This window comes from Hippoglossus stenolepis, chromosome 10, assembly GCF_022539355.2.
Source record: "Hippoglossus stenolepis isolate QCI-W04-F060 chromosome 10, HSTE1.2, whole genome shotgun sequence".
Lineage (NCBI taxonomy): Eukaryota > Metazoa > Chordata > Actinopteri > Pleuronectiformes > Pleuronectidae > Hippoglossus > Hippoglossus stenolepis.
Window position 1 is genome coordinate 16673541 of NC_061492.1, and position 27227 is coordinate 16700767.

At 43.6% G+C, this 27227-nt stretch overlaps 2 protein-coding genes across 3 annotated transcripts; one reads left to right on the forward strand and one right to left on the reverse strand.

The window, feature by feature from the left end:
• Positions 1-63: 63 nt before the first annotated feature.
• tfb1m (transcription factor B1, mitochondrial) lies at positions 64-26774 on the forward strand. 2 transcript variants are annotated; one of them, XM_035169091.2, is made up of 8 exons: positions 64-190; positions 1196-1340; positions 1893-2044; positions 2246-2354; positions 2444-2595; positions 3150-3269; positions 24785-24912; positions 25929-26774. In XM_035169091.2, the coding sequence occupies exons 2-8, from the start codon at positions 1208-1210 to the stop codon at positions 26206-26208; spliced, it is 1074 nt and encodes a 357-aa protein (XP_035024982.1). In that variant the 5' UTR covers positions 64-190; positions 1196-1207; the 3' UTR covers positions 26209-26774. The 2 variants fall into 2 exon arrangements, with proteins under 2 accessions (XP_035024982.1, XP_035024983.1); XM_035169092.2 differs by having other exon boundaries at positions 98-199.
• On the reverse strand, positions 11690-16773 carry LOC118117045 (claudin-20). Its single transcript, XM_035169096.2, has 2 exons — positions 16517-16773; positions 11690-15836 (listed from the first exon to the last, which is right to left on the reverse strand). The coding sequence occupies exon 2, from the start codon at positions 15630-15632 to the stop codon at positions 14904-14906; it is 729 nt and encodes a 242-aa protein (XP_035024987.1). The 5' UTR covers positions 15633-15836; positions 16517-16773; the 3' UTR covers positions 11690-14903.
• Positions 26775-27227: the final 453 nt, after the last annotated feature.

Here is a 27227-nt window from a genome sequence, read left to right on the forward strand (position 1 = left end):
GGTTGAAATGTCGCCCCCTACTGGCTAACAAGTCTCATTACATCAACTCTGAACGGCTTTTCAAGGGCAAAGCTCGGCCGCGCCTACTCCAATTTGATTGGTCCATGTAGACCTCTCGCAGCCTCATTGGACACCCGGACGTCAACTGAGTGACGCAACAGGAAATGTAGGAGTGAGGAGAGCGGTGCCGGTGAGAAACGTGTGTAACTGATGTGTGTTGTTCTGCTTTGTGTCCTTGTTGTGTTTATTAGTTCGTCCTCTGTCTTTGGTCGGTTTTCACAAACAATGCGAAGTCTCCCGGTTAATTTCTGAGCCGTTTATAACGCGCTGTGCTGAGGGTGTTTGCACTTTAAGCTAACCTCAGCTGTAAATGCTAACAACTGTGTGGTGTAAAACACCAACAAGAGTTTGAAGGGAAGTGTTCAGCTGGACATGGAAGGGTTGAAGGATTGTTTGTCGCGTCAGTGTGACGCTGATCCCTTGTTGTTGTTGTCTTTACCGATAATGTGACTCATTCCTAATATAAACAAACAGGTGTTGTGCTAAGTTATTTGCTACTGACGGAACAATAGCAGCAGCTAAAATGTAAACATCACATATTGATTTTTCTTGTTTTCACCATGTGCTGTAAAACTAGGCCTCCTGTATGTTATGTCTTAATCCTGGTTATTTAGTTTTCTGCTACTTGTCCACTAGATGATGCCAGAGATCCTATTATAAGACTCGTTGTAGCAGCCCTCAGCAGTAACTCATCATAAGCCCTCACAATGGAAATCAATCTCATGACCTGATGAAGAAGTAATTGGAATTGGTAACAGTTTGCCAGAATTGACAGGCACCTATCGATTGAAACCAGGCAACATCCTGTGTCATGTTTGTGGGAACACATGAATGTGTTTGTGAGCTTAAAGGTTAAAGCAAAGCTGACTCTATCATTATGCAGAATCACTGTTGCAAAAGGACCAAATTACTCAACTGTAAATACATTGACTTTCTGTGTATGCATTTCAAAAGGTCGCTCTTGACTTAAAAGGCTGTGTGCTATACATAACAGCTTTAAAATGCTATTACTGACAGGTTGTTATCACCATCAATGCCTCACATTTATTATATTGTTTTCTCTCAACCTCTGAACGAAGCTGATCAGTCACAGTTTCTTCCTCTCAACGTGTGTGTCTGTATCTTTTCTTATCAGTTCACCTGAACGATGTCTGCCTCCAGGAAACTGGCATCTTTCCGTCTGCCTCCCTTGCCAACTGTGGGTGAGCTGATAAAGCTCTACAACCTGCGAGCTGAGAAGCAGCTCTCCCAGAACTTTCTCCTGGACTTGAGGCTCACAGGTTAGTATTCTTCTCGCCTCACACTCTTTTTCCTTCGCTCGGTCTGCAATGCACCAATCGCTGGGAGCTTGTGTTCTTTGCCCCTTTCTCTCCACCACACAGTTTTTTTTGTCAGCGCACTTGATTGCACAGCTCCAGGTAGCCTTGTTTTAAGGCATCAAAAATCAACAGGCTTTTCTACACAGGGAGGTTGAGTTGATCTCATTCTTAAGTGAATGGACTGAGCCAATTATTTGCAGCCCCCTGCGTAGCTCAGACCTTAATATAATTTCCAGTGATGCAGTGCAGGTCTGATCTGCTCTCTTGTCCTTGGACAAGGTGACTGTTAGATTATTACGTCCCATCTTCATCACACACAGGCAGAGAGGTATTGCAACCTCACGTGCCATTAATCACAATTTAGATACCTGAGACTCTGATGAAACCACTTGTATGATCTAGTTTATATGATGCATGAGTTAAATTAGGTGAGTATATAATTAACAGATTGAACGCAAAGATGGTAAATGTCTTCTTATCACCGAGCATGATCATGTGTCTCCATCTTTTCAGACAAAATAGTGCGTCAGGCAGGCTGTTTGAGGGATGCCCATGTGTGTGAGGTGGGTCCCGGTCCTGGGGGCCTGACCCGCTCCATCCTCAACGCTGGTGCAACAGACTTGCTTGTGGTGGAGAAAGATACACGCTTCATCCCTGGGCTTAAGGTAAACGAGCAGCTACAACGATACTCGCTTACGCACAAGGTCATAAGGTCATTCCCCTGAAAAGCCTCTAACACCACTTCATCTGTCAGTCGCATAAACCCAGTTAATCTATTCTCAGCTGTGGCATCATTAGCATCCCGCAGAGTGACTGATGACCACGTAGTACCTTTTCATTCAGTCATATCACGTTCGTCTCCACAGCTGTTGTCAGAGGCAGCGCCAGGGAGGCTCAGGATCGTCCATGGGGACATACTCACCTACAGGATGGACCGAGGATTCCCATCAAACATCTCCAAGCCATGGGAAGGAGGTGAGAATTGGAAATTGTGTAAGCTGTTGCTGGGGGGTGTGAAGGAAAAAAGTCACGTGACTAACAAGTGTGAAAATGTGGCTCCACAGATCCACCAAACCTTCACATCATAGGGAATCTCCCATTCAGCGTCTCCACCCCCCTCATCATCAAGTGGCTGGAGGACATAGCCAACAGGACAGGGCCCTTCATGCACGGACGCACACGACTCACACTCACGTTCCAGAAAGAGGTGGCGGAGGTGCGTGAAAACTAGATACCGATGAAGCTGAGATACCCATTTAATACTAAGTATGAAGTCTACACAGGGCATTGTGTTGCTATTTAGGTCAGTCAAAAACATTTAGAGCAGGATTTAATTATGAAGACTTGTTTTTTGTCTTAGCTGCTCATAGGTGTCAGTTCCCTTAAAATGCCTGATCTTTTTCACCAAGATCTGTAAATTATTCCTTGGTAGAACTGTGAAAATGTCAAAAAACACAATGTTAAAGACACCAACATTTTATGACTTTTTTTCCTGACCCATACAGCATCCTTCCACCAAGTTTTATAGAAATCCATTCAGTTGTTTTTGTGTAATCTTGCTTACGAACAAACTTACAAATGAACAGGCGTGAAACATAACCTCCATGGTGGATTTATTCAACTTAAATATTCTGTTAATTCCGTTTGTTTTGTCTTTACGTACCTTGGGCCCTGTTTTTTCTTAAAGCAAGATCATGTGACTTTAACAAATTGCCTGCTCTTACTGAATATATGTAGCAACAATTGATAGTAGTTGTTCTCTCCATCCAGAGGTTGACGGCGAGCACGGGTAGCAAACAGAGGAGCCGTCTGTCCGTCATGGCTCAGTATCTCTGCACTGTCCGCAACTGCTTTACCATCCCCGGACGGGCCTTCGTCCCAAAACCAGAGGTAGGAATCAAAATAAAGCAACCAAGCAGTGTTTTAAGTGTATTTAAGCAGTTTTAATTCAGGGATTCTAATTTGTTAGGTTGTATTTGGAAAAATAAATAGTTTCTCCACTTCGGACCACTTTCATAAACCTGAAAATCAGATTGTGCTTCTGGCCGACGTGTGATGGTGTGTTTGAATTTAGTTTTGTGCTGACCTTTGCAGTGTACTGGCATGAGCTGTTCCATTACTGTCTATTCCAGACATTTCTCTGTCTTCCATTCTCTTCTTTTTTGCCTACACATACAAATAGTGAAGAATGTTAAGAAAGTTATGAATGCTTTAAAAGTTTTAATGTTGAATCCGGCTGTCAGTACTAGCATTGGAGAAGTGCCAAATGGACACATTACTATTTCACAGCTCTCAGCCCCGTGATAACAGCGGGACCCTCTCGCATCTCCTCATCTCTGCTCCTCATCTGGTCCCCTGGTTCTGTCAGAGTCCATCGTCACGTCACAATCACTCATCACTCCCTCGCTCTTCTTGCTTCAAGGCTTCATTAAGACTGTGTTGAATCAGTGTTGTGTCTGTTCTGTCTTTGGACCCTTTCTAGGTTGTAATGATGCCTGGTGGATATTTCAGATGTGTCACGATCACACTGCGCCTTGTAATGAGGGCCTGGTTCTTTTTTTAGGACCAATATCTCTCTGTGTGTGGTTCAGCCCCGTGTGCTTGTATCGGCGGTGAAAGAAAGGCGTGCACTCTTATCTAACATGAGAATGCAATGTTTTTTATTTTTCGGGGGTTGGCATTTGTAGTCGGACAAAGGGGCCACATTAAAAAAATATAAAAGTACTGCTGCAAAATCTCAAACATCAGTGTTTGCTAATAGACAGCTCTGCAGAGATTTCCTTTGATAGGATAGACACGCCAGACTTTTGAAAGGCTCACTCACATCTTTGTACAACTGAGACCATGTTTTTCTTTTGCCGAATTAGAGGATAGGTGTTAGGTGGATGTCAGAGACGGACTCCCAGTCCCTTGAAGAAGTGGTGGCTCTTTAGGTGACCCACAGTTGGTAAATATTTAATCTCCTGTGTGGACTGAAATCCAGCAGAGTGAATAGGACCAGAGCTGATGGTTCATTCTCTTAGAAGAGATGGCTTGCCATGTTTATTTAATCACACTAAGCTGCCATTCCTTTCGTTTTTATTTTACTCTTGAATCTTGTTTTTGTATGCATGTCAAACTGCAGCTTAATGGATTTCAGCAGGCTTTGTTTGTGCCGTGATCGTGCACTGACACGCATGCATGTTGGAAGTATAAACATGAACAGAGCGGACTTGCACTGCACACGCGATGAATCAGCACCTCCCACGTCCCCACACAGGCCATCTATCCCCTCTAAATGTTTTAATGGGCACTTGGTCGAATTGATATCATTAGGAGAGATGATGGCTCTTTGATGAGCAGGCCTCCTGCTACTGGCGTCCTATAAAGAGCAGAGAGCACATCGTGTGCTGAGACTATCACACTCTTACTACATTGTCCAGGAACCTTTTTACTCGTATGTGCCATAGTATAATTCATGAAAAGCCCTATGGCTCTGTATTGTTTATTGGTGCACACCAGAGTAATTATGCACAATTGCATAAACAATAAAAACGTCCTGCCTGATTTATGGGATGACATCAAAGTGCTGGTTGGAGGGGGGATTGAGGTTGTGACACACATGAATTTAGACTTATAGCTTAAGCAATGGGTTAATGATCAAACAGACCTATATATTGTCAGAATACATAAAGGACATGGCACGTTTTAATGTTTTCTGTCTTGAGTGTTTATACTGTATGCTGCTTATAGAGCTTCTTATACAAATCACAATGGATGAATGGCGCCTTTTGCTGGCAGAAGCTAATTTTACTGTTGGAGTAACTGCCAATAACAAAGGTCTTTCCCTCTATATTCCTCTCTGCATCTCTTGTTTACCTCCAATGTCTTCTCAGGGAGCGTATATGTAACCACCCCTTATACCTATAGCCAATAAATCCGCTCAGTGGTCTGATTATTCGTATTATCTCGTTCCCTCTTTGGCATCAGTGATTGTCTTAATGAAGAGGGATTTGTTCAGTTTGAAGCACAGTTGGTTTTTCTTTCCGTCTGCCCTCGTCATGTATTTGCCATGTCAATTAAGGCTCTGTTTCCTTTTGTGTGATTTTGTCACACTTGTCTGTGGAAATTCTGAACATCTCTGTCAGAAAATAACCTCTCTGATCGGTCAGTCGTTTCACGTGTCGTCCCTCTACATCGCCAATGGCACCTCTCCAACACTGCGAAGGGTAAAATATGCAGCAGCAGGTGCTATACTACGCATACGGCAATTAGTGGAGTGTGAAAAACCATCTGAGTTCATTTAATACTTTGTAATCAGACAAACATAGATCACAGAGAGCCACGGACAAAGCTATGGAATTACTGAACCTTTCTAAAATGTGAAAATAGCATTATTTAAAGGCGGGGGGGAAGGGGAAAACTAGCGGCTGATTGGCTGGTTGACTTGAACCTATAGGACCGGAGCGATGCAGGCTAATAGGATAATGAGAAGGGAAATGTTGAATCCATTTTACATTAGCAGCTGCTGGGGCCCATATTGACGTATAAGGTGGGCAGATAGGCTCTTATCCTTGATGTTTAATCCGTCTGCCTTGTTCCTCTCGCCCCTGGTCTCACGCGTGTCACATTGAGTGACTGAGATTGTCCTTGAAGGTTTCAGTGAGTGGCAATTGGCTACTTCGATGGCGTCCCCCCCAGGCTCAGATTGCCCTCAATCTGTGCTGCTGCAGATCACACCTGCCTCCCTTTTCTTATTAGTCACTTATCTCCTGTTAATTACCCACGCCAAGGAGGTTATGTTTTCACCCGGGTCTGTTTTTTTATTTGTTAGTTTATTTGTTAGCAGGATTACGCAAAATCTACCAACCTGGGGCTGACAAAGTCCCTTACATTGCTCCAGCAGGGAATAATGCACAGATCTTGACTTTCCACTGCTTAGGATTGGGTTTTATGACAAATCGTTTCTGCGTTCCTCTGAGAGACATTCTAGTTCTCACATAAATGGACAAATTGATAGAGATCTTTTAGTCCCTTCTGTCATTCACAGCTGTACATATATCCGAAAGATCTCTGTGAGGAAGTAAACTGAATGTATAAACAAGCTCTTCGTCTGCTTTAGTCATTATACAAATTTCCAATTTATATTCTAGCCTGAGCAGGGGTCAAGGAGTTTTAGAGTGCACGCTGCCATCAAGGCGTCTGCATCTTCAGCACGAACATCAGCATCATCCAATCCAGATACATCGTCACTTGCTCTTAACATAGAAAGTAGCTAATTTGCAAAGAGTAGAGTGTGTCTTCCCCTGCGCCTCTCTGTATCTAGGCAGAATGTGATTTACGTAAATTAAGTTCTCTCCATCACATTGAGGGCTGTAAATCAGACAATGGATGCTCCATCATGAGCGACCTGTTGTTTCTTCTGGAGGGATGCTCCATATTGTACAATTTTGGTGTTCATTGTTGCAGATAATGAGAAAAAAGGGTAGTGGGAGACAGATATACCAAATGATATGGCTGAAAGAACCGATTCCAGAAAATGAGTTGGAGAAAGAAAATGCGAAGGAGGAAAAATGGAGCGATAACCAGGTGGGGGATGGCAATAAAAGTAAAAGATGGATGGAGAGGACACACTGGGAACTGACTAAAACCACAGCGAAGTAAAAGAAAAAGGGCAAGATAAGATAGAGACTGAATGTAAGAGAACGAAAATGAAATTAAGAAGTATTTTGGCCTGGATGTGATGTATTGAATGAAAAAAGAGAAGAGAAGGAGTAGATAAATGGGACGTATACACAGCAAAGCCTCCTCCACACCAGTGCAGAGCAGCAGATTCATGGCAGAGATGGATCCGAGAGGAGAGTGAGGCGTACCTCCAGCATATGGTTGTCTGGGCCAGTCATCAGCCATCATCCACCAACTAACTGAGCCTCGCAGGAGGAGAGCCCTACAGATGTTCGCCTTGTTACACAATCATCCACCAAGAGCACAGGCCAGATGAGTGGAGCCTAAATTAAATTTGTTAATGCTGCATTGAGCATCCATTACGGCCGGCAGTTGTCAGGGAGTGTTTGGCTTGTGCTGTAAAGATTTAGCAGATATATAAACACATTTTAGCTGATGATTTTTCTTTCTCTCTTACTTCTTCTTTTTATATGGGGTCAGCTGGTGTTTTCAAGCATCATAATAAGTCCATTCATTGAAGTCACAGGGTGTTTCAGTGTTGAATGTGACCTGCCTCAGTCCAGCGTGCTGCTCTGGCAGTGATGGATATCTTCACTGTGACCCGAAGTGGCCCAGCTTTCGCCTGAACTGTGAAGAGCGAGAATCTGCTCTGCCCTAGTGCTTTCTTTTTCTTTCACCTGCCGTCGCACAATTCATCTAGGCCTATCTCGTAAACGGGGTCAAACACGGTATCAAGAGTATTGAGGGAAAGTTATTTCAATGACTCGAGCCAGTGCAGTAAGCGCCTGAAGGCTCAATCTCCATGTATTCTAGACCCAAGGTAAAGAAAAAAGCTAAAAATACTCTCCTCCTCCTTTTTTTTTTCCCGAAACAAAACGCCAAGGTTGGCAGAGTTGGCGTACGAACATCTCCAGAGATCAGTTTCTCCTCCTAACAAGAAAGTGTGCCGGGCGCACTCGGAGTTTAGCAGATTTAGCTCTGTTGACTCAGTGAGCCTGTCAGGAGAATACGCAGATGTTTTTGAGGAGCGATGCTAAAACCAATGTCCCAAAGAAACGCGGTCTGCTTCAAATAAACCAATCTAATGAACTAAATTGCAAGTGGTGCAATGACACACTGATGAGAAGTGAAAGAGAAAACTCGTCACATAGAGCGATTTCATGACTTCATTTCAGAATCTTTAGAGCTAGAGGCTGCAGTCCGGCTGGGTATTGAAACGATATAATTATCACTATGATTTTCATTAATAGCAATATAACAAAATGCCCATAATTTATCTACTTTAGACTTTTAAAATACTTTGCTGTTCTTTAAGTGTTTGTCATTTTCTGCTACTGTGGCCGAGATGCCTCACACATTATTGAAAAACACAAATGCAAAAGTGACAACACAACTACAAAACCCACAAAATGGAAACACAACAAAAGTGAGCGACAACAGATGTTGAATGAAACGAGCAGAGTAACTTAATGCAGCTGTGGTTGTCGTTTGTGAAAACCCAGACAAGCCAGCCGCCGCTTAACATTTGATGCTTCTCTATTTGAGGTGTTGCAGTACAGGTGCAGTCATCCTTTTTGGCTGCTCCAAGCATGTCTACCGTAACACCTCAAATAGACAAACATCAAATTTTAATAAGCCATTTTCATTGTCATCATCTGTTGTCGATCACTTGCCTTGTGATTGTGTTTCCGGTGTGTGGCTTTTGCAGCAGAGTTGTGGCTTTTGTATTTGTGTTTTCCGTTAATGTGCTTGTGTGACACTTCTCGGCCACTGTGCTCTAAAGAAGAGTTTAAAACCCAAACCTTCACTCAGGAGCAAAAATCTGTCTTTAAACGATAAAAGAAATAATAATGTGACATTTATCATGATAATTATCGACTAATAAGAGGATTTTAATCTTGGCCATAATGCCCAGCCCTAGAATGTTTGATTTTTGTGGGTGTGCTGATGAAGGTTTTGTACAGACGACTGAAGAGGAAAAAATCGAATTGATTGCTTCTGTGTGAAAATGCCTGTGCCTCAGCTTTTTTCTTGTTGCATTTCTCTGCTCTCATGAATACATTTTCCTCGTCTCTAATCTAAGACAATAATCTCCACCGTTGCGTCCGCACATTCCAACAGTTTAGCCTCACTCACCTTCAGCCTACAGAATCCTCGCAGCCACGCGTTCCTGCCCCGTGCGCCAAGCTGAAATATTAAAGCGCCTTCTTTGAACTGTCAGAGTGTATTGTTTTCCTACAAGCTCTCCCCTTTTGTCATCTCCATAGCTTTTACTGCCTTTCTCAGCAGTTTACTGCACAGCCAAGGTCGTTGCTGTTATTTCTACAGCCTCACATGTGCGCTGGGTCCAGAGGAGGGGGCTCCAACAAAGGAAGGTCATTCTCCGTCAGCGTTGACGGCCACATTATATCTTCAGCATGAACCTTCTTCAGAGTAACAGCCGTCCAAAACAAAGAGACACCCGTTAAGTATGGTGACATACTGGTGTGATTTGGGTGCTTGCATTTTGAGCAATGAGCTGATCGCCAAGCGTTTTAGGTTGAGAGTTCCTTTACATACATACAAGGATGCAGTATGTCTCCCTCTCTGTGTCGGCGTGTGAGCGTGAGTGGTGGAGGGCATCTACGCTTTTGTGAGCAGTCTTTCTCTTTTTTGTCTCCCATTTATTTTTCCTTGGCTGACATTCTGAAATGGTATCTGCTGGTCAAGAAGCTTGCTAATCTAAAAAAAGAAAAGGGTAAATAATCTGTAAATCTGTTGTGGCAGTGTGGTTCAAAGGAAAAACTCTTACACATGCTTAACCCCTGCCTCAAATTGACAGGCGCTCACCTCCTCTCATCTAAGCTCACATTCCAGATCTGTCGTAGCAGCGACTCGGGGGTGAAAGCCTTTGATGGAAAATATAGGTTAAATACACAGAGGAGCAGATCTTATTAGTGTTTCCCCACGAGAGGAGTAGTTATTTGATCTGCACTCTTGTTGCGTAACTGAGAGGAGTGGGAGAAAGAGGGAGAAAGAGAGAGAGCCTTGAATAATCCATGTTTGTTTCAAGAAAGCACATTCTCACTCTGCCGGTGTCAGTGAGGGTCCAATCAGCTGTAATGAGAGCCCACAAATCTTCTCTTGGAAAGTAACTATTTAACAAGCGCTCCATCTGAACCGTATATCAGGTTATATGTGACAGATATAAAATTTGAAGCACCTTCTGTGGAGTATTCTGATTTGAAACTAGCTCTGGTTGAAGCATTAAAGCTTTCAACATTTTCAGATTTTTTCCTACATCCAAGTTTTCCTCCTTTGCAAATAAATGTTATAAATGTGATGCTATGTTAATTTACAAGCTGGAATAGTTGTTTGAGCAACACCAACATTTATGATATGTGATCAAAAAAGAAACAATCAACTAATCTGACAATTGATTTTTTTTTAAAGCAAAAATACCAAATGTTCCCTAGTTACAAATGTGCCTCATTTCATTGTATGTGATGATAAAATAGAATAGAACTCAGTAGTGTGCGCACCTCCGCCACGGCCCAACTGTCCCCTTATGAAACCACATTTATATTCAGTACATGATATATAGAGATTTTTATTTGACTCTGCACCCCATTTCACACACTCATAAATATTAATAGCTCTAAACATGATTTTCTTTCATTAAGATCCATGAATTATTCTCATAGAAAATCTGCAAAACTGTTGTAAAAGGCCCTTTCCCACAACATTAAAGAAAGAGAGAAAATAAATCCAGAATCATACCAAAATTAAATGGGTTCTTCTCTGACCTATACTGCATCCTTCCACCAGGTTTCATGTTGATCCGTCTAGTAATAAACAGAGAAATGTTCGTATTTGAGAAGCTGAAATCTGAGAATATTTGCCTTTTTTGTTTAATAAACCCAATGAAGCAATGAATCGGTTGTCAAAAGTGTTGCAGATAGGTTTTCTGTTGACTGACTTATTGTTTCAGCTCAATTTCAATATTGACCCAAACATTTCTTCTAGATAATTCCTGTCTTTACGTCCAGGCTTTTAATTTCATCCATGCTTCTCCCTAATATCATTATTAATTACAGTTGTCGTTATTTGGCTCTGTGAGAATGTTCACTCTCGGAGAGACCCTTTCTTTTTGTATTTATATTTTAATTTGTCATTTATACTAGGCAAAGTGGATCCTTCAGCTGTTCCCTTCTCTGCCAATTTAATTGCATATTAATATCAGCTACTTTACATGTAGTCATTTAACTCGTGGCTTCACGAGATGAACTGGGCGACTGGGATAGTCTGCGTTCCATGAAGCTCCCTTGGGTGCCATTATAATTTAATTCATTTATTGTCTAATGCTGTCCTGTCAGTCAGGGATGACAGGGACAGGTTGGCTGTGGTATTAAAAGAATCCCTCTCTCTCTCTTTCAAAACCCATTTGCACATAGTAATGTTTTATAGATACATATTTTAGTTGGACCGATGCTGCTCTCTTGCTGGGTGCTGCACGCGTACCAGCAGCCTGTCTGCAGCCTCCACTCAGCACAGCCTGTACCATCCAACAGTGTCTTGGCTGGGAGATGAAACCCATCTCCATCCTCTTCAGCCACACACACATAAAGCACACATAAACACACAACATACATCAGACACCAGACACGTTGCTTTCACAAAATAGTTTTACTGGTAAAAAATAGAACTACTTGCACAAGCACATTGAGACAACTGTATCAGAACTTGTGAACTGTTCATCATCACAAATATGCTCTGGCAAAGTAAGAAGTGCTAAAGCATCCACAAAAATAAGCTGCAGTTATCAAAATGATAAATCAGTGTCTTGGTACAAGTAGACGCAGGAGAGATGTTACTCTTCAGACTTTTTAGGACCTAGTCACTTTTGCACTCTGGCCATTTATAAGCTAATGATATTTGCGTGCTGATGATCAAGCTGCACAGCCACAAAAAAAAAAGAGAAACCTCTAGCTCCTGTTTCCCTGCTGAATCCTAGCAGACAGAGATGGTTCCTTTTTTTTTCTCCAGAGTGCCAGTTGTGTTATGAATTTGTACTGGTCCAGGGAGCTCAGCCTTTTGAAACAAACTGCTGTCAAATAAAGGAACACAAGTAAAGGTCTTCTTATAAAGAAGATATGGTATGAACATGGTATTGTATCTTATATTGAAATAATCTAGAGGGTAGTCTCGGTAAAAACAAAAACACATCGAAACGCTTAGATACTTGTGTACAGATGTCACAGATTTCCTAAAACAAAATACTTTCTTCATGTGTTCATTTATAAAATACCACACTCGTGTCACCCAGATGAAACTCATTGAGAGTGGTCTTCGCTCTGCTCTGGGAAAAAGATGAATAAAGAGGATTTAAAATAACCCTCAAAAGCTGCGCTGGACTATACACAAGCATCTAGTCGACTTGAGACTTAGTCTGGCAGAACAAATCACAAATCCATAAAACATTTGCTAATGTATTATTCATGTACAAACAACGCAATAAAAAAATAAACAGAAATAACTCCAGATAGTATTAAAACGTGTCATCATGAGACGATTTGGCACATTCTGCAAACACATATCGTGTCAGTATTAGCTGATGACATGGCACATTCTTTACTTTGTTTATTGCATTGGTAATGGTGCCTGGGCAGTGAGTTATTGTCAGGAGGCCAGTTCTAAAGTCTGTGCCGGGCAAAGATGTGTAACTCAGGGTGGGGTGGAACCCTGAACCTTATAGGGCTGCCAGAGCTGGCAGTGTTACCCACAGAGATGCCCGTGGCGTGCAGGAAGCAGCCTGCAGGTGGCGAGCTGGGCTTAGCCATCTGCTCTCCCCCAGGAAGCAGCATGTTTATGAGAGAGAAGGAGGGAACGTGCACCTCTATACATCACTTGACTACACACAAAAAGACAATATTCCTCCAATATCCTTCCCTCCGAAAAAAAAAAAAAAGCAGACACACTCTGGAGCACGAGCGCTTACAAGCGTGACAGTGCTGATGACATATGAGTAGGTGCGAGTTTTGTTTATGCGTGCTTGGTGTGCGTTGGGCAGCCACGCTTTTCAGCATGCATCAGCGTTCTGTTGTCAGCGATCACATCTATGTGACATTTGACATAAGCAGGGACAGGGTGTGGGTTGAAAATGAAATGATGAGACTGACAGGTAGGAAATGGAGGGAACGGCGGCACAGCCAAGTGGCCACAGTTTAAGTCACGAAGACCTTCTTGCAGGTGCAGGCTGGTGGCGTCTGCGCACTGCTGACGCACTTGGAAAACAAGTCACATATGGAGAATGACTCAAACCTTTTTTAGCTGCCTGCCACACAGCCACCCAGTCGACCATGACTCAAGAAGCGTCTCCCCTCTCTGCTTCATTTTATTTTTTGCCTCTCTGCCACTGCACCATTAAACATCTGCTCACCCCTGTGTGTGAGACTATGGTATGGACACCGCAGCAGTGGGCAGCAAAGTAAAGCATTTTTCAAACCCATGTGTCAGGGATGCTGCCTCTTGTCCCTGACTTGTAGAGGGGGATTAGTAAATGTAGCATAAGCAGAGGCTCTGATTAAAGCTTATGGAGCCATGGCTAGACAAAGAGAGACCACCCCCCCCCTTCACAAAAAAACAACAACTTCGAAATCACTGACTGACAAGCACATACCCTCAGACAATAAAGATATTTGAAGGCAGAATTCTGTTTCCATGGCAGTGTGGAGGAGGATGACAAGAGTGAAGAGCACATGCAAAAAGCCGGCGTGTCTTGAGTGTTTACTGTGTAAACGGAGACGCACAAGAGCATGTGTAAGTGTGCGCGGGGTGGGCGTGCATGACGGAGGGGGTGCAGGAATGGATTGAGATGGGTGGCTGTCACTTAAAGGCAGGATGTTTATTTTTTTTTTTTTTTCTTTTCGGTGCGGACGGAAATATGAAAACAGCATATCAGATGGTCCCCTCTGCTGGAGGATTGAATCTTTCTATCAATCTTTCTTCTCTCCATCTCTCTCATATTTCCACCTGCAGAGAAAAAGAGAGGCAGGCATCTGTTTGTCTGCGTTGTGGGTCTCAGTCCCAGCCCGGCAGCCCACATCTATTCCTCCTGACAGTCCTCTATGAACAGTTACAGCAGGGTAATGTTTCTACAGCTTTTCAGGCACAGGCATTGTGTGGCTATGTCTCAGTCTTCTAACCAGGCATTCCTCTGTATTAATACACAGACAGGCTCCACACAGCATGCTTTAGAGGCAACATATCAACATCAGTAGCTAACATAAGTATGACCATTTATTTCAGTCATTTCCGTGTAGCATTCTAGTGGGTAAGTATACGAAAAAACTACAATGGCTTGCAAATGAGAGGGCTTCCACCTCCTGCTCTCAGACATTATATTGCCTATGTTCGTCAAATGGGAGTGTACCAAACGATTGTAAATAGCAGCTAAATGATTGCTTTTTTTCTCTCTCTTTTAATTCAAACCTTTGGCGAGGAAAAAAAATCTACTCTGGAGCCTTCCTTATTTGCTTAATCCATTCCCCAGGGAACTCTCTCTGTGATGAAGGATGTCTGCATTTGGTTAGCGGCGTCCTCCGATTCTGCAGCACCTTATCCTGGCTCCTTACACATTCATGCTGTTTGTTCCAAGCCGCTGCTTAGGGAATACCTCCACTGCTTGTGCTTGCAAAACAGAAAGAAAAGGAGAAGAGCCAGATAAAGGAGAAGGGGGGAAAATGAATTCAAAGTTGTTGCCCTCCTCCCTCGTCTTTTCTCCACCTCCATGTAAAGTAGAGCCTAGTGTGCAACGTAAGCCGTGATGGTTTCCCCTCAGGCTCATCTCCCTTTTGCCGTGGCATACACAGCGCTGCTTTATTACACATAGTCCTGCAGGCTGTAGCCCGTCTTATTGTCTAATGGGGAGAGAGAGCAGTACTGGTGCTGGAGCTCCTGCTGCTGCTGAAGCAGCTGTTGCTGCTGCTGCTGGAGCAGCAGTTTGTCAGGGGGAGGCAGCAGGACCAGGTCCTGGGGGCCATGCCGCTTCCCTGAACAGGACATACAGAAGATGGACCCCCCAACAAAGAGGAATCCTGCTGAAACAAAGGCAACATACACAGCGCCCCCAGGCTCAAACTTATTGCTCTCTGGCACACTGGAGTCCAGAAAGTTGGTGATGACCTCGTTGGTAAACCAGGAAGCAGGAACCAGACACAGAAACCCTGCGGCAACAAAGCAGCCACCGCTTGCGATTGCAGCGTGTCGCTTGGAGCGTCGTCCACCTCCCCAACGTGTGCATTTTAGTCCCAGGGATGCGAGGCAGAGGCCCATGGCAGCCATTACGCAGCACAGCACCATGGTGGTGCGGGCCGTCTGCAAGTACGCAGGTAGTGAAAGCACGGAATACTTGAGTGTGCAACTGAACATGCCTGTGCTGTACCATGTGCAGTCCATCCACAGTCCCTGCATCTGGGAGATCGCTGTGATGATGTTGGAGCCCACGTCTGCGCTGACCTTCCAGTTGGGCAGCACAGTGGCCACCATGGCACCCATGATGCCCAACAGAGCCAGGACAAATCCAAATATCTGCATGCCCGTGGATGCCATACTCCTTTTAAAAAAGTGGATGCTGCTGCTGCTGATGCCGCCTCCTCAGCCGTTGTCCTCGCTTGGCAGCATTCACCCAGCGCCAGCCAGGCTCGTCGACCCCACTGCCCCAGCCGCCTCTCTCTCCCTCCCTTGGTGGTGGTGTGTACCAGCTGCCAGTCAAATCCCCCAGCTCCTCAGTTCTTCAGCCGCAGCTCCACTGGACTGGAGGAGAGTGATGGAAATGAGAAACTGAAGTGAGCGGGTCTCCTTGCACTCCCTCCTCTCTCTCCCCCTCATTCACCCTCATACAAGCGCAGACTTTTTTCTGACTGGAAACAAAGGGGGAGCATGAGGCAGGGGAGATCAGATCTGGCTCAATGGCTGACTACAGGTAAGCAAAAACACCGGGGGTGGCTGTGCATGTGTGCATTTTCTATGTGCTTACTGCCTTCTCCTTACTCCTTACCGGCGCCCCATAGAGGTGTTATTGGAGAGGGAGAAATGAGTTTGTGGTATTTGCAATGCTCATGTGGACTTAAAGCTGCAGCGCCCTCAGTTCTCTCACGTACTGTATGTTGTAGCACTTTGATTCCACTGCTGTTTATCCAACAAACTGAGAATGCTTTTTAACAATCATAGCTGCTTATCCTCTGGTTGATCACTGGTTGCGATTTAGTGAGCCGCTAGAATTAAACTTGTGGATGTACAGCTCTTTTTTTATTATCATTTTGTCTGACTTTCTACATTGTGATCGGTCTAATCTTGGCTAAATAGATGGTTACAGCTTAGAATGAATAACCTGGAAGCTTCGTCTGAGTGTTTGCTGTTGCTTTATGATGCGATGGGAGAGAGGGAGGAGAGGGAGAGGGGAGAAAGAAAGCGATGTTGGAATGATCTCTTACCCTGGCTGGTGCAGAGCTGGCTCTGACGCGTCACGCTGTTCGCAGTGATTCCTGTAAACACACACAGTCACACACCGACACGCGCAGCAGCAGCAGCAGCAGCGGGCTGACGAGGGGGGCGAGCGGGAGGATTGAGCCCGAGCCACGGATCCATTCAAGTCCATTTCCTTAGCAACAGTGTTTGAGAGGAGGACACCCCATCTTCACCAACACACACTCACACACACACATAGACAGACCACACACACTCAGCACGAGCCAGAGAGAAATGAAGCAGAGCGCGAGAGCCGCTCTCTTTCTCTCTCTCCCTCCCCCTCGCTCGTGTGTGTGTGTGTGTGTGTGTGTGTGTGTGTGTGTGTGTGTGTGTGTGTGTGTGTGTGTGTGTGTGTGTGTGTGTGTGTGTGTGTGTGTGTGTGTGTGTGTGTGTGTGTGTGTGTGTGTGTGTGTGTGTGTGTGTGTGTGTGTGTGGTGTCAACACTACAACTTCAGAAACAACAGTTATAGCGCATATAGCTAAAAGAACAGTTCATTTCAAGAATCACCTTTTTTTTTTTTAGCTGTAAGAGCCAGTTTACCTTGTCACAAACATTTAAAGTAAATAGATGATTTGTACAAATTTCAACTGGAATTTGTCTAGACCAATAAAATCCTAGCTGTTTTTATTCAAAATATAAAGAGAATGACAAACAGCACAACATCTGAGGTCGATCAATCAAGTGTTCCTCACTGTGCTTACTCAATGTAACACCATGCAATTATTGATATTTTTATATTGCCCAGCCCATATAGGCTACCTTACCTCTTCAGCCAGCTTGTAATTATGTTCAAGGTAAATTGTGTTGTATTAAAATGATGTCGTTTCTTGTCAGTTTGCAGCTGTGTGATGATTTTTCTAGGGGAAAGACCAAAATATAATATTTAAACAGTGCATTGTAAGCAGGGATTAGTAGACTTCTAGTAAACATTTTTATAAACCTGGAGAATTGAGTTTTGTAAAGGAAAGTAATAAAATGAAAATATATTATATATTTTTTTATAAAGAATAAACAAAGACAAAGATCCTTTTGTAATTTCTTTACATCAAATAAAGCTAAAATTGACAGAAATTACACAATTTTTCTGTATTTATACACTAATTAATTTTACTTGCTTTCTTCGTCTGTTTTTAACTTGCTGCCTTTGTAAAGTACTTTGTAACATGTGTTTTGAATAGTGCTCTATAAATAAAGATTATTATTATAAATTATGTAGAATGGTGTTTGCACGAATAATACTGACACTTTGCCTCCTCGGAGTTTGGATAGAAAAAACTCCTTTGCACTGTAATGTAAAATAACTAACCCACATAGGAACCCCACCCCATCCTTGCATCCAGTTGCTCGGTAATCATAACACAGTACTGACGCTGTATGAAGATAAGAAATTGCCAAGATGCAAAGTTGGATAAGATTTCCAAACATAGCCCCACTACACAACTGGGAAGAGTAATCTCATTAAGACAAGAAGAAGGAAAGCTGCTATCGTTACGACCAGATTGTGTTCTACAAAGCTTTGTGTCTTTATGTGTTGGTCGAGGAGAGCGTGAGTACCCCACCATGCCAAAAATTGACCCTCCCTGGAGCGTCATCTTCATCAGGCGTCAGTCAGCAGGAGGCTAAAACTCCCAGCTGCTACCCTGTCTTACCCCGTCTTCCCTCTTCTCTCTGTAGAGGACATACAAAACAAGGGAGGGAGTGGCTAGCATGGCCCTGATTCATGAATGACAAAGAGGACAAAACGGGGAGAGAGGGGGGAAAAAATCTGACGGAACTAATAGACCTGATAACCTTGGAAAAGCAGATGTGTGTTGCTATTATTTTTGCTGCATGGGCAAATCGGCAAAAACAGCCAGCTGGGGGAAATCATTTTGCCTACCCACCCACTCGCAATTTAACGACCAGGCATTGACCAGGTTGATGTGTAGACATTACATGTTGATAGGTTGGTAGCAATTGATTTGTTCAGCTATTGATCTGTTTGTTTACTATGGCCCAGTGGTCGCTCCATTTATTCCCATAAACAACCCCTCAGAGACCCCTTTCTTAAAATGAGATCTGGACAGCATGCAGAAATGGTGCACACCTTCCAGTGGGATGTTATTGTCGACCTTCAATACTACATCCCCAGACCTCCTCCTGGGACACCTCTGCAGCAGGAACAGGAGAATGTTTTTTCCTGTTTTTTTGTAGACACACTACAGTATGGCGTGTGTGACCTATCTCCTTGTAACCGATGAGATCCTAAGTGCTGATGCTGGTGTTGTTCTGTGGGGAGCAAGATAAATAAATAAATAGACTATAGAGGGAAGGGATGAAAGGAAGAGGGGGATAGAAAAGACGGAAGGAGAGAAAAGCAAAATGCAGTTAACATACACCCGGTGAGTGCAGACGTGTGACGCTGTGATGTGTGAAGATATTGCGGACTATTATAAGCGAGGTCCCCTTTTATTTTATCACCTCGCAGCAGAGCACCCTTTCTGCAGCACAGCTCTTGAGGCACAGCCGGACCAGCCACGCTTTTCTTTTTGCCCACATTAGAGGCTTTTTTTATCGTGCCATTTGCATTTTTCTCTTTTATGTCCTCCCTTTGCATAATTGTTTTTTGCGCCCATCGTCTCGCAAAGGCGGTTTGTTCACAGCGGTGATGCAAGGTGTCGTGTCATCGCTGTGATGTGGCTGTCAATGCAATCTTGTTGTGGAGCAGGGCCCGGGTTCAGTTTCACCACGCATAATGGGTGTGAACCTGTCTCAGGCAAAACACTTGTGACATGTCGTGAAATTACCGGCATTAGCTGGATGAAATAGTCTCAGCTTACTCCCTTATAAGATCAACTCCCTAGTGAACATTGTGAATTGGCATTTATGAGTTTTTAAATATCCCATCAAAAAAATGTTTCCCATGTTGCCCTTGTTGTCTTTTCCACTGGTCCAGTAAACTTCGCATTTTTGGGGCATAATTCAGGCCTCCTATGACGAAAGCGTCTCTCCCAGGAGCTGCTCTTGTCAAAGACCAGGGCGACAGGCTTGAGTGTCCTGTGTGCATGCTGGGGGGCGATTTCATGGGAAGTATGCCAAAGCCTTTCCTCCCCAAACGCCTCAAGTGACATCAGCCTGGTGTGTTCAGCGGCATTGACTGTTGCCTTCTCCATTCTGAGTGGCTGTCTCGCTCCTCTGATGTAATGGAGGTATTGTCATAATTAATGCAACTCTTCCCCCCTTGGTTGTGAGCTGTCTTGCATTCCCGGGCCGTATATAGCTTTCTTCCATCCCCCCCTCTTGCTCTTTCTCAGAACCTCCCATTATGTAAGCGCAAGTGTCGGTGGTTCAGGTAGCGCAGTGGCTGGTGCCCCAGGGCCCCTGCCATCCCATCTTGGTTACGCTTAAAGGGACATGACAAATTACTGCTCACATGCCATTGGGCAAGAACTCGCCAAGAAGGAGACATCGGAGGTGGGAATGGGGAATGGGGAGCTGGGAGAACCACAGGGCAAAGCTGGGGTAATAGAGTTCCCCATTGAGCTTTGGGAAGGTCAAACACAAGAAATATGGTAATGCCCAAGATGGACGTGTGAGTATTGTGCTCAACTGGGTCAGCAAAGGTCTTGAGTTGCGGACAAAAGTGGTTACGTGACTTTTAGATTGATCTGTCACATTTTGCCCTTTTCAAGCTCCACTAGGCTATTCAGCAGAATAATACATTTTTACAGAAGACTGGCAAGGTTGTCAGTGACTACGTTTACAGTAGTATTCTGACTATTGACCTTATTCACAAGAAGACAATATTTTGACTATTACTTGACTTCCTAATAGAATTTAACATTCATATTCCTGTTTACATGTTATAGAGCATAGCCTGATTATAACCGCCAGTTGTAAAACCTCAACCTGAAATTTCTGAATGTACAATGCTACCGTATACAACTTAGTTGTTTTCTTTCTAATTTTGCTTACGGTACAGCTCCTTCTTATTTTTCCACCGGAGAATACGTCATCATGTAGTTTTTAACTGCCATGTGTCCATGTCGATAATGCAAATAAGATTACTCCACATGTTTAATTTGATTATTCCTCAGTTTAAGGTATTTAGAAAATGCTGTTAACATGGCAGTGTCTTATTCAGACTATTGGCTTAAACAGGCTCAGCTTATTGGCGTCCATGTAAACGTAGTCACTGTCGGTTTGGCAAATTATTTTACTTTTACATACATGGGAGGAGAAGCAGGTTCTCAGTCCATGTGAATGTTGGAGGTCCTCATTTTACAAAGCTCTGATGAAATTAGCTGGATTGCGAGAGTCGGAGAAAGAGGAATTATCCTGAGCTTGTGTATAGGTCCTTACGTAACAGTCTAATTTTGTGGCCAAATTAGTGGTAATGATTCACTCGCTAAACACGATTGCTTGCTCAAGCCAACAAGAAGTGATTACCATCTGAGCATTTCTAGCCTCTGTCTGCTTTATGATCCTACTGCCACCCTTTAAAGAGAAGGGGAGGGTAGGGGTGAGAGAAAAGGAGTCTGCACTGAGGGGGGGGGGAGATATTAAGCTTGTCAAATAGGGTCAATAAGTCAGTCTGCTACCCCAGTTCAGAGTATTTTAGGGGTTTTGTGGGGGGAGGGGTGGATGAGTGAAGGCATGTTTCCTAGCAGCTTGGTGGAGGGCCCAGGTGACACCGTGTGATTTAAGATGGAGTTTCCTTGCATGTTGAGGTTATCAGGGGGAGGATTAATGGCAGCGAGCGGGATATATTACAGTGGTGCTGCCTAGTGAAGCCGTGTAGCAAGGCCATCCATAAATCATAACAGCAAAGTGACTTGGACAAGCTGATGGCTGAAATGCTGTTGCCCGTATAGTCCCAATATCGACTTTTCCCCCGTGCTCCTCCTAAATCATGAAGTGCGGAATATAAATGGCCTAATTATTCCAGCAGAGAGTGAAATTAAAGGCATTCCTTTTTTATTGCTCCTTCCTAACAGATGGTGGTCTGATCTTGCATCACCAAAGCGCAGAGAGAAGCAAATCCAGATAGAAAATCCCGACCAAAATGCTTTGCATGTCGGCGTGACAGGGGGAGCAATCGAATTGTCATAACACGAAACTCGGTTCCAAATCAAATGATGCAGCTTATACAAATAAACCACAAAGACATCACCCAATATTAGACTGTGTTTAACGAGACAAAAATCTATATTAAAATGAAGCATCGGATCATCTTCACAGCTGTATACCACATGCACACTCACAGGAGTTACATGCTTTCTCCTATATATTATTTGCACATATAGCCTTCAGGGCTGTCGACGCTCTCCACCACTCCACTGCCGTCCCATTAAACGCCACTGCGGCAGGAAACTCAGCAGCAGCCACGCATCCCTGGACTACACAGGGATCTATAGATGTGATAAGAGATAGTGCGACGGTTTACAAGTGCCCCTGAGTGCCGCCTGTAGTGTTTCACCAAGGAGGAGGGAATCTAAACAGCTCATTAGAAATCCTTTGCACACCCTCGGACAACTTTCCTTTTTCCCTCCCCTAATTATTATCGCTAGCCCCCCCCTAGCCCAGAAAAAAAGCGAGAGGCAGCTGTGAATGAGAGTGAGTCACTTGGTCCAGAAATACGAGCTTCAAGGATGCACAGAGCACTCTGCAGGGCTTGTCGCTCAACAGGAGGGCTGGGTGTTTGTTTTTTTTACCTCTGTTTATTATGTCTGTTTTAGCATGTTTGCCTTGTCCTTAAATGTTGTGTGTTGTCTCCATTCATGCACAACCTTTGCCTCCTCTCCATTCACTGTACATACCTGCATATCACAGCTGTTCTCTTCTTTCTTCTCAGCTTGTTAATCTTTTATTTATTTTTTTTGAAACACCAATACCTTTCCATTGAGATTTCCCTCTCTATATGAGTATGTTGAAAGGCACTCAGAGCCAAAAGCACTTATGGGCAATAAAATGACTAACACTGCTGATTTTTCTCCCCATTGTAAGTCTGCTCAGTTAGTCTGAGTACACCCCCAGTCCTCCCTCACTCTGAATGTGCTGCAGCTCCTTAAGCTATCACTTGCAGGCGTAAACAGCATCATGTGAAACACCCTCTGAAGATGATTGCTCGTTTTGTGGGGGGGGGTTTCAACGGACACACAGATCTAGAGATTCAGAAATGGATTTTAATGGAGTCAATGTATTTTGCTTCCTTTTGATCCTGCTGTGGTGTTCAGAAGTGGATGATCCCTTACAAGAAGCAATAGAGGACAGAACATGTGGATCTATATGTGCTTTAAGTTTAAGAGGTGGGGATCTGAGAGCGCGAGAGCTGGGCTCTGCTGAGTCTGGCACGATTACTTCCAACAGTGTCATGTCAGCTTACTGCTGACCGTGCTGACACACGGAGGATCGGGAGGCGGCAGCTAGTGAGGAAGTGGAGCCAAGGTTCCCACCACCCTCCACCCCGAGAGTTCAGTGATCCCCAACCCGGGGCAACATGCACACCTTATAGAATAACTATATTCTTTGTGTGGGGAAAACAGAACTTATTCTTTTTGATTGAAAGAAATATCAACATGTCTAATCATTCAGCCAAAAGTAAAGAAATAAAAAATTACAATGCACAAAATTTACATTTTAACTAAATGTAAATCCTTTTAATATTTAGTGAAATAACAAATAAATGGCTGAAATAGTTAAATGTATCAGATAAATTAGACTACAGAATACATTTAGAATTCAAACTATGAGTAGCAACGGCTAAGTTACATTTCCAATTTAAATAGGTGGTAATCTGATCAAATCAATAGATTAGACAAATACGGGTTTTTTTTGTTTTCATTATTCACTTTGAAATTTAAAAGTTGAATTGAGATGAGCTTTCTTGTCAAATTGCCGTCCTAGCTTCCCACTGAGCTAAATTCCTTGCTGACTATAGATTAGCCCATTAGCATTGTCAGAATAGTACTTCGTTGGTCTACCTCACACAAAGAAAGCCCAGGGTGGAGACAAGCCAATATACAATATGCATGATGTGTACTATGTTTTCCACCAATTATTTCTATTGTGTATATATCTATTGGAATGTGGGAAGTTTTAATCAACCATTTGAGAAATACCAAAATATGCTGTGGAAAATAAAAGATTGAGTCTGCCAGATGAAACCTCACCAGAGTGACTCATGAGTTCAGTGAGCTTTATCTTTTAAGACTATGTTGAACAAGTCCAAGGTATATAAAATATGTTCCTCAATTTTAGTTAGCTAATGAAATACCTCACAATTTACATTTAAGGGCATGCACTCTGTAATCTGTAATGAAACACTGGAAATAAGTCTCATAATAGTTCATTAAAAGGAATAAATGAATGGTGAAAATCATAAACAGCTAAATAAAGAATAATCGATTTATCAGATATGTAATTAGATAATGGCATAATATAGTTGAAATATTATAAGTTAAGATCTCCAGCTTATGGCAGTACAAATGCAAACTTGAACTGACTCAAATATTATGTCTTTATATAATTTATAATGATTTTAAAGTGAATAAAAATAAAAGAAGAAGACTTTCTGCTAAGGTGACCTTCAAAAAGCTTCATTCCTTACACTCTCTCTACACACAAAATATACTAGCTGAGCTTTACACACCAGTGTGTTGATGGGAACAGTTTCTCCATCAGTTGATCACTACCTGTGCTCACTGAGTCTCTTAGAGCAGGAGCTCTGTGGCGGCCGTTCCCCTCACGAACGTACACTCTGTGCATGCTCCAGTGGAAATGTAGAGTCTGATAGACGGAAGACAGTGGGATGAAGAGACGAGTGCTACAGTGAGTCAGGCTCGTAGGTATTAAGTAACTCTGTGGTGATGCAGTGACGGGAAGAGGAAGACTGAGGCTCAGTTTCTATGGTCCATCGCACAGGTGTTACTGTGGCAACTGGAACCAGCTCACCAGCCAGCCATGCTGCGTCATCTTATTTTTCAGCCTCTCCTTTTTCTTTTGTCCCAGTCTGTTGATCCCTCTCTCTCTCTCTCTTCTTTGTATCTCTCCCACCATTTGTCAGGCAACCTTTCTCTCCAGCATTTTTCACCACACTTTGTATTCTCCTTCCTCCTCACAACCGCCTCCTCCTCCTTGACACTGTATTTTTCTACATTCCCATGCGTACGCTCATAGCAATCTGGTTTTAACCCTTGCTGTTTGGTTTCCTCTCGCTGTGTGTGTGTGTGTGTGTGTGTTTCTGTGTGTGTAGATAGACGTGGGAGTCGTGCACTTCACCCCTCTGGTTCAGCCCAAGATCCAGCAGCCCTTCAAGCTGGTGGAGAGAGTGGTCAGGAACATATTCCAGTTCCGCAGGAAGCACTGCCATAAAGGAGTAGAGTAAGCATGATTATACAACTTGATGAAGCCTGTAACACATCTATCCTTCCTCTCTCTCGCTCTCTCTCCCTCCCTCTCTCTCTCTCTCCTTCAGTCTTTCTACTTTTGTATTCCTGTCTCATCCTCATCTATCATTCACTCCTCTACATTTTTCATTCACTGTTTTCTGACTGCAGCATCTTCATCTAATCATTAATTAGAAAGGTTTTTGATTCTCCTTTCTATTCACACACACACACACACACACCCCACTCCACTCCAACAAACATCTCTTTGAGTACTTGCCGTAACCACACTCAACATCGTTGCACCCGCAGATCCCTGCTGAAACAAACCCACACGCCCACACATGTGCTGCCCATCGCCCCCTTGCCTGTTGGGAAAGTGCACGTGGGCCCTGGATGACAAAAGAACCCTGGCTGTGTGAAAGAGAGCAGCAATTATGAGTCATTGAGGTGCATAGGAAGACGAGGGAGCATATTTTATGTAATGCAGTGGGTTGGCGGCAGCAGCACCAAATTGGAGAGGAGGCACCGGCGGTGAAGCGCCTAAAAAGCATCTGTACAGCGAAGTGTGTGGAACTGGCTGCTGCTCCCTCACCTGTAGAGGAAGAATACAGAGGACGGTCTCAGGCAGGGAATAGTGACATGGCTGCTTCTTGGTACCGGAGAGCTTTTTAGGTTTGAGAGTCGGCAAGAAAAATGAAAATTAGAAATTTAGATTATAGCTGCCCTCTTTTATGTCGGGGAAGTTTGTGTCTGTGCGAGTTTTGTCTCGATGCCTTACGTCCCTTGATGTTGCATAGTAGTAGAACAGATTAACAATTCATGAGCAGCTCCAGCCCTTTGTGTGATTTCAATTAACTTCACAGATTTGAAATAATTGCTGTGGGATAATTTATTTCTGTTTGAACTTTATACTGCCATTAAACTTGCATGATCATTAAGATATCAAAGTGACCTGAGTGTAGGCATCTGTACGATCATTTTGTCTCTTGTTCTTTTCCCTCCGTGCAGAAAGTTGTTCCCGGAGGCGTGTCGCATTGAGCTGACACAGGAGATGATGCAGAAGGCAGACGTGGACCCCATTCTGCGCCCCACAGAACTCACCATACCTCACATCAAGGCTTTAGCAGATGCCTACGCTCATCTCTGCAGCCGTGAACCCTCTCTCAACGGATACGAGCACAGAGAGGAGCTCAGGATGAAGCACCTCACCAGGCAAAAAAACGCACCGATGGACACATTGATGGATAGACCATCCAGCGCACCGCCAAGCCCTCTGCAACCCTGCTGAAAACAGAAAAAAGAGAAGCCCGCTAATAGCTTCTGTTAGCACAGGGAGACAACAGACTGCTCTTAGCCTCGACATTTCCACCTGGCATCAGCATGCATTTTTAAAATGTTTTTTCCCTGCGCCTAGGGAGCGATAGTCACCTATCGGTATACATGAAATCCTGGGACAGAGACATGGGCCACAAGGCACTTTAAGATCCTGGAGGGAGCCTTGTTCTGGGACGGGACGAGTCCAAGCAGAGTTGTGTGTTTCTGGCAGAGTAAAGAAAGCATGCGAGTTACCCACAATAGCTCTTTAACAGCGAATATCCCGATGTCCCAGTTCTTACTTTAGTTCCAACTCACATTACACTTTGTCCCCCGGGAGCTGAAAGGAACGTCAAAATGTTTTCAGGGTGATTTAGAGAGGAACAACATGGCAAAACCATATCCAGGCCATTTTTTTTCCCATTGTTGCTATGTACTGGATTGCCAGTCACTGGGGACAAGGGGCTTAAAGGGAGGAGGGAAGTGCTGGGAATTGATGTATTAAAAGAAGACTGCTATTAAAATCATTTTTATTTTAAAGTCTGGCCATGTTGTTTTATTTTTTAATGTTTGAGTAAAATGTGTGTTTGTCTACGACGTAAACACTCAGGATTCAAAACTTGTGGCCATTTAACTCACAGACGAGACAAATAATCAATCCTGTGCCTGAGGTACTGATGCCTTTACATTAACATTTGTTATGTTTCAGCTGCAGAATGTGACATTTATCTTGAAAAAATCGGATAATAACACCTGGTGTTATTATTCAGGCTTTCATATCATTAAACGTGTTATTTCATGTGTGATATTTGAAAACTAGAACAGATCATCACCAGCAGAACGTGGCGAGGCTGTTTCCTGCCAGCGTGACAGATGGCGTGCTCGGGTTCACGTGCCAGATGGAGAATTCACTCAGTTTGGATGATTGGTGGATGATAATCTCCAACCACAGTCAGGGTTTCATCTGATCTGCATGGCAGGATAGGTGCCTGT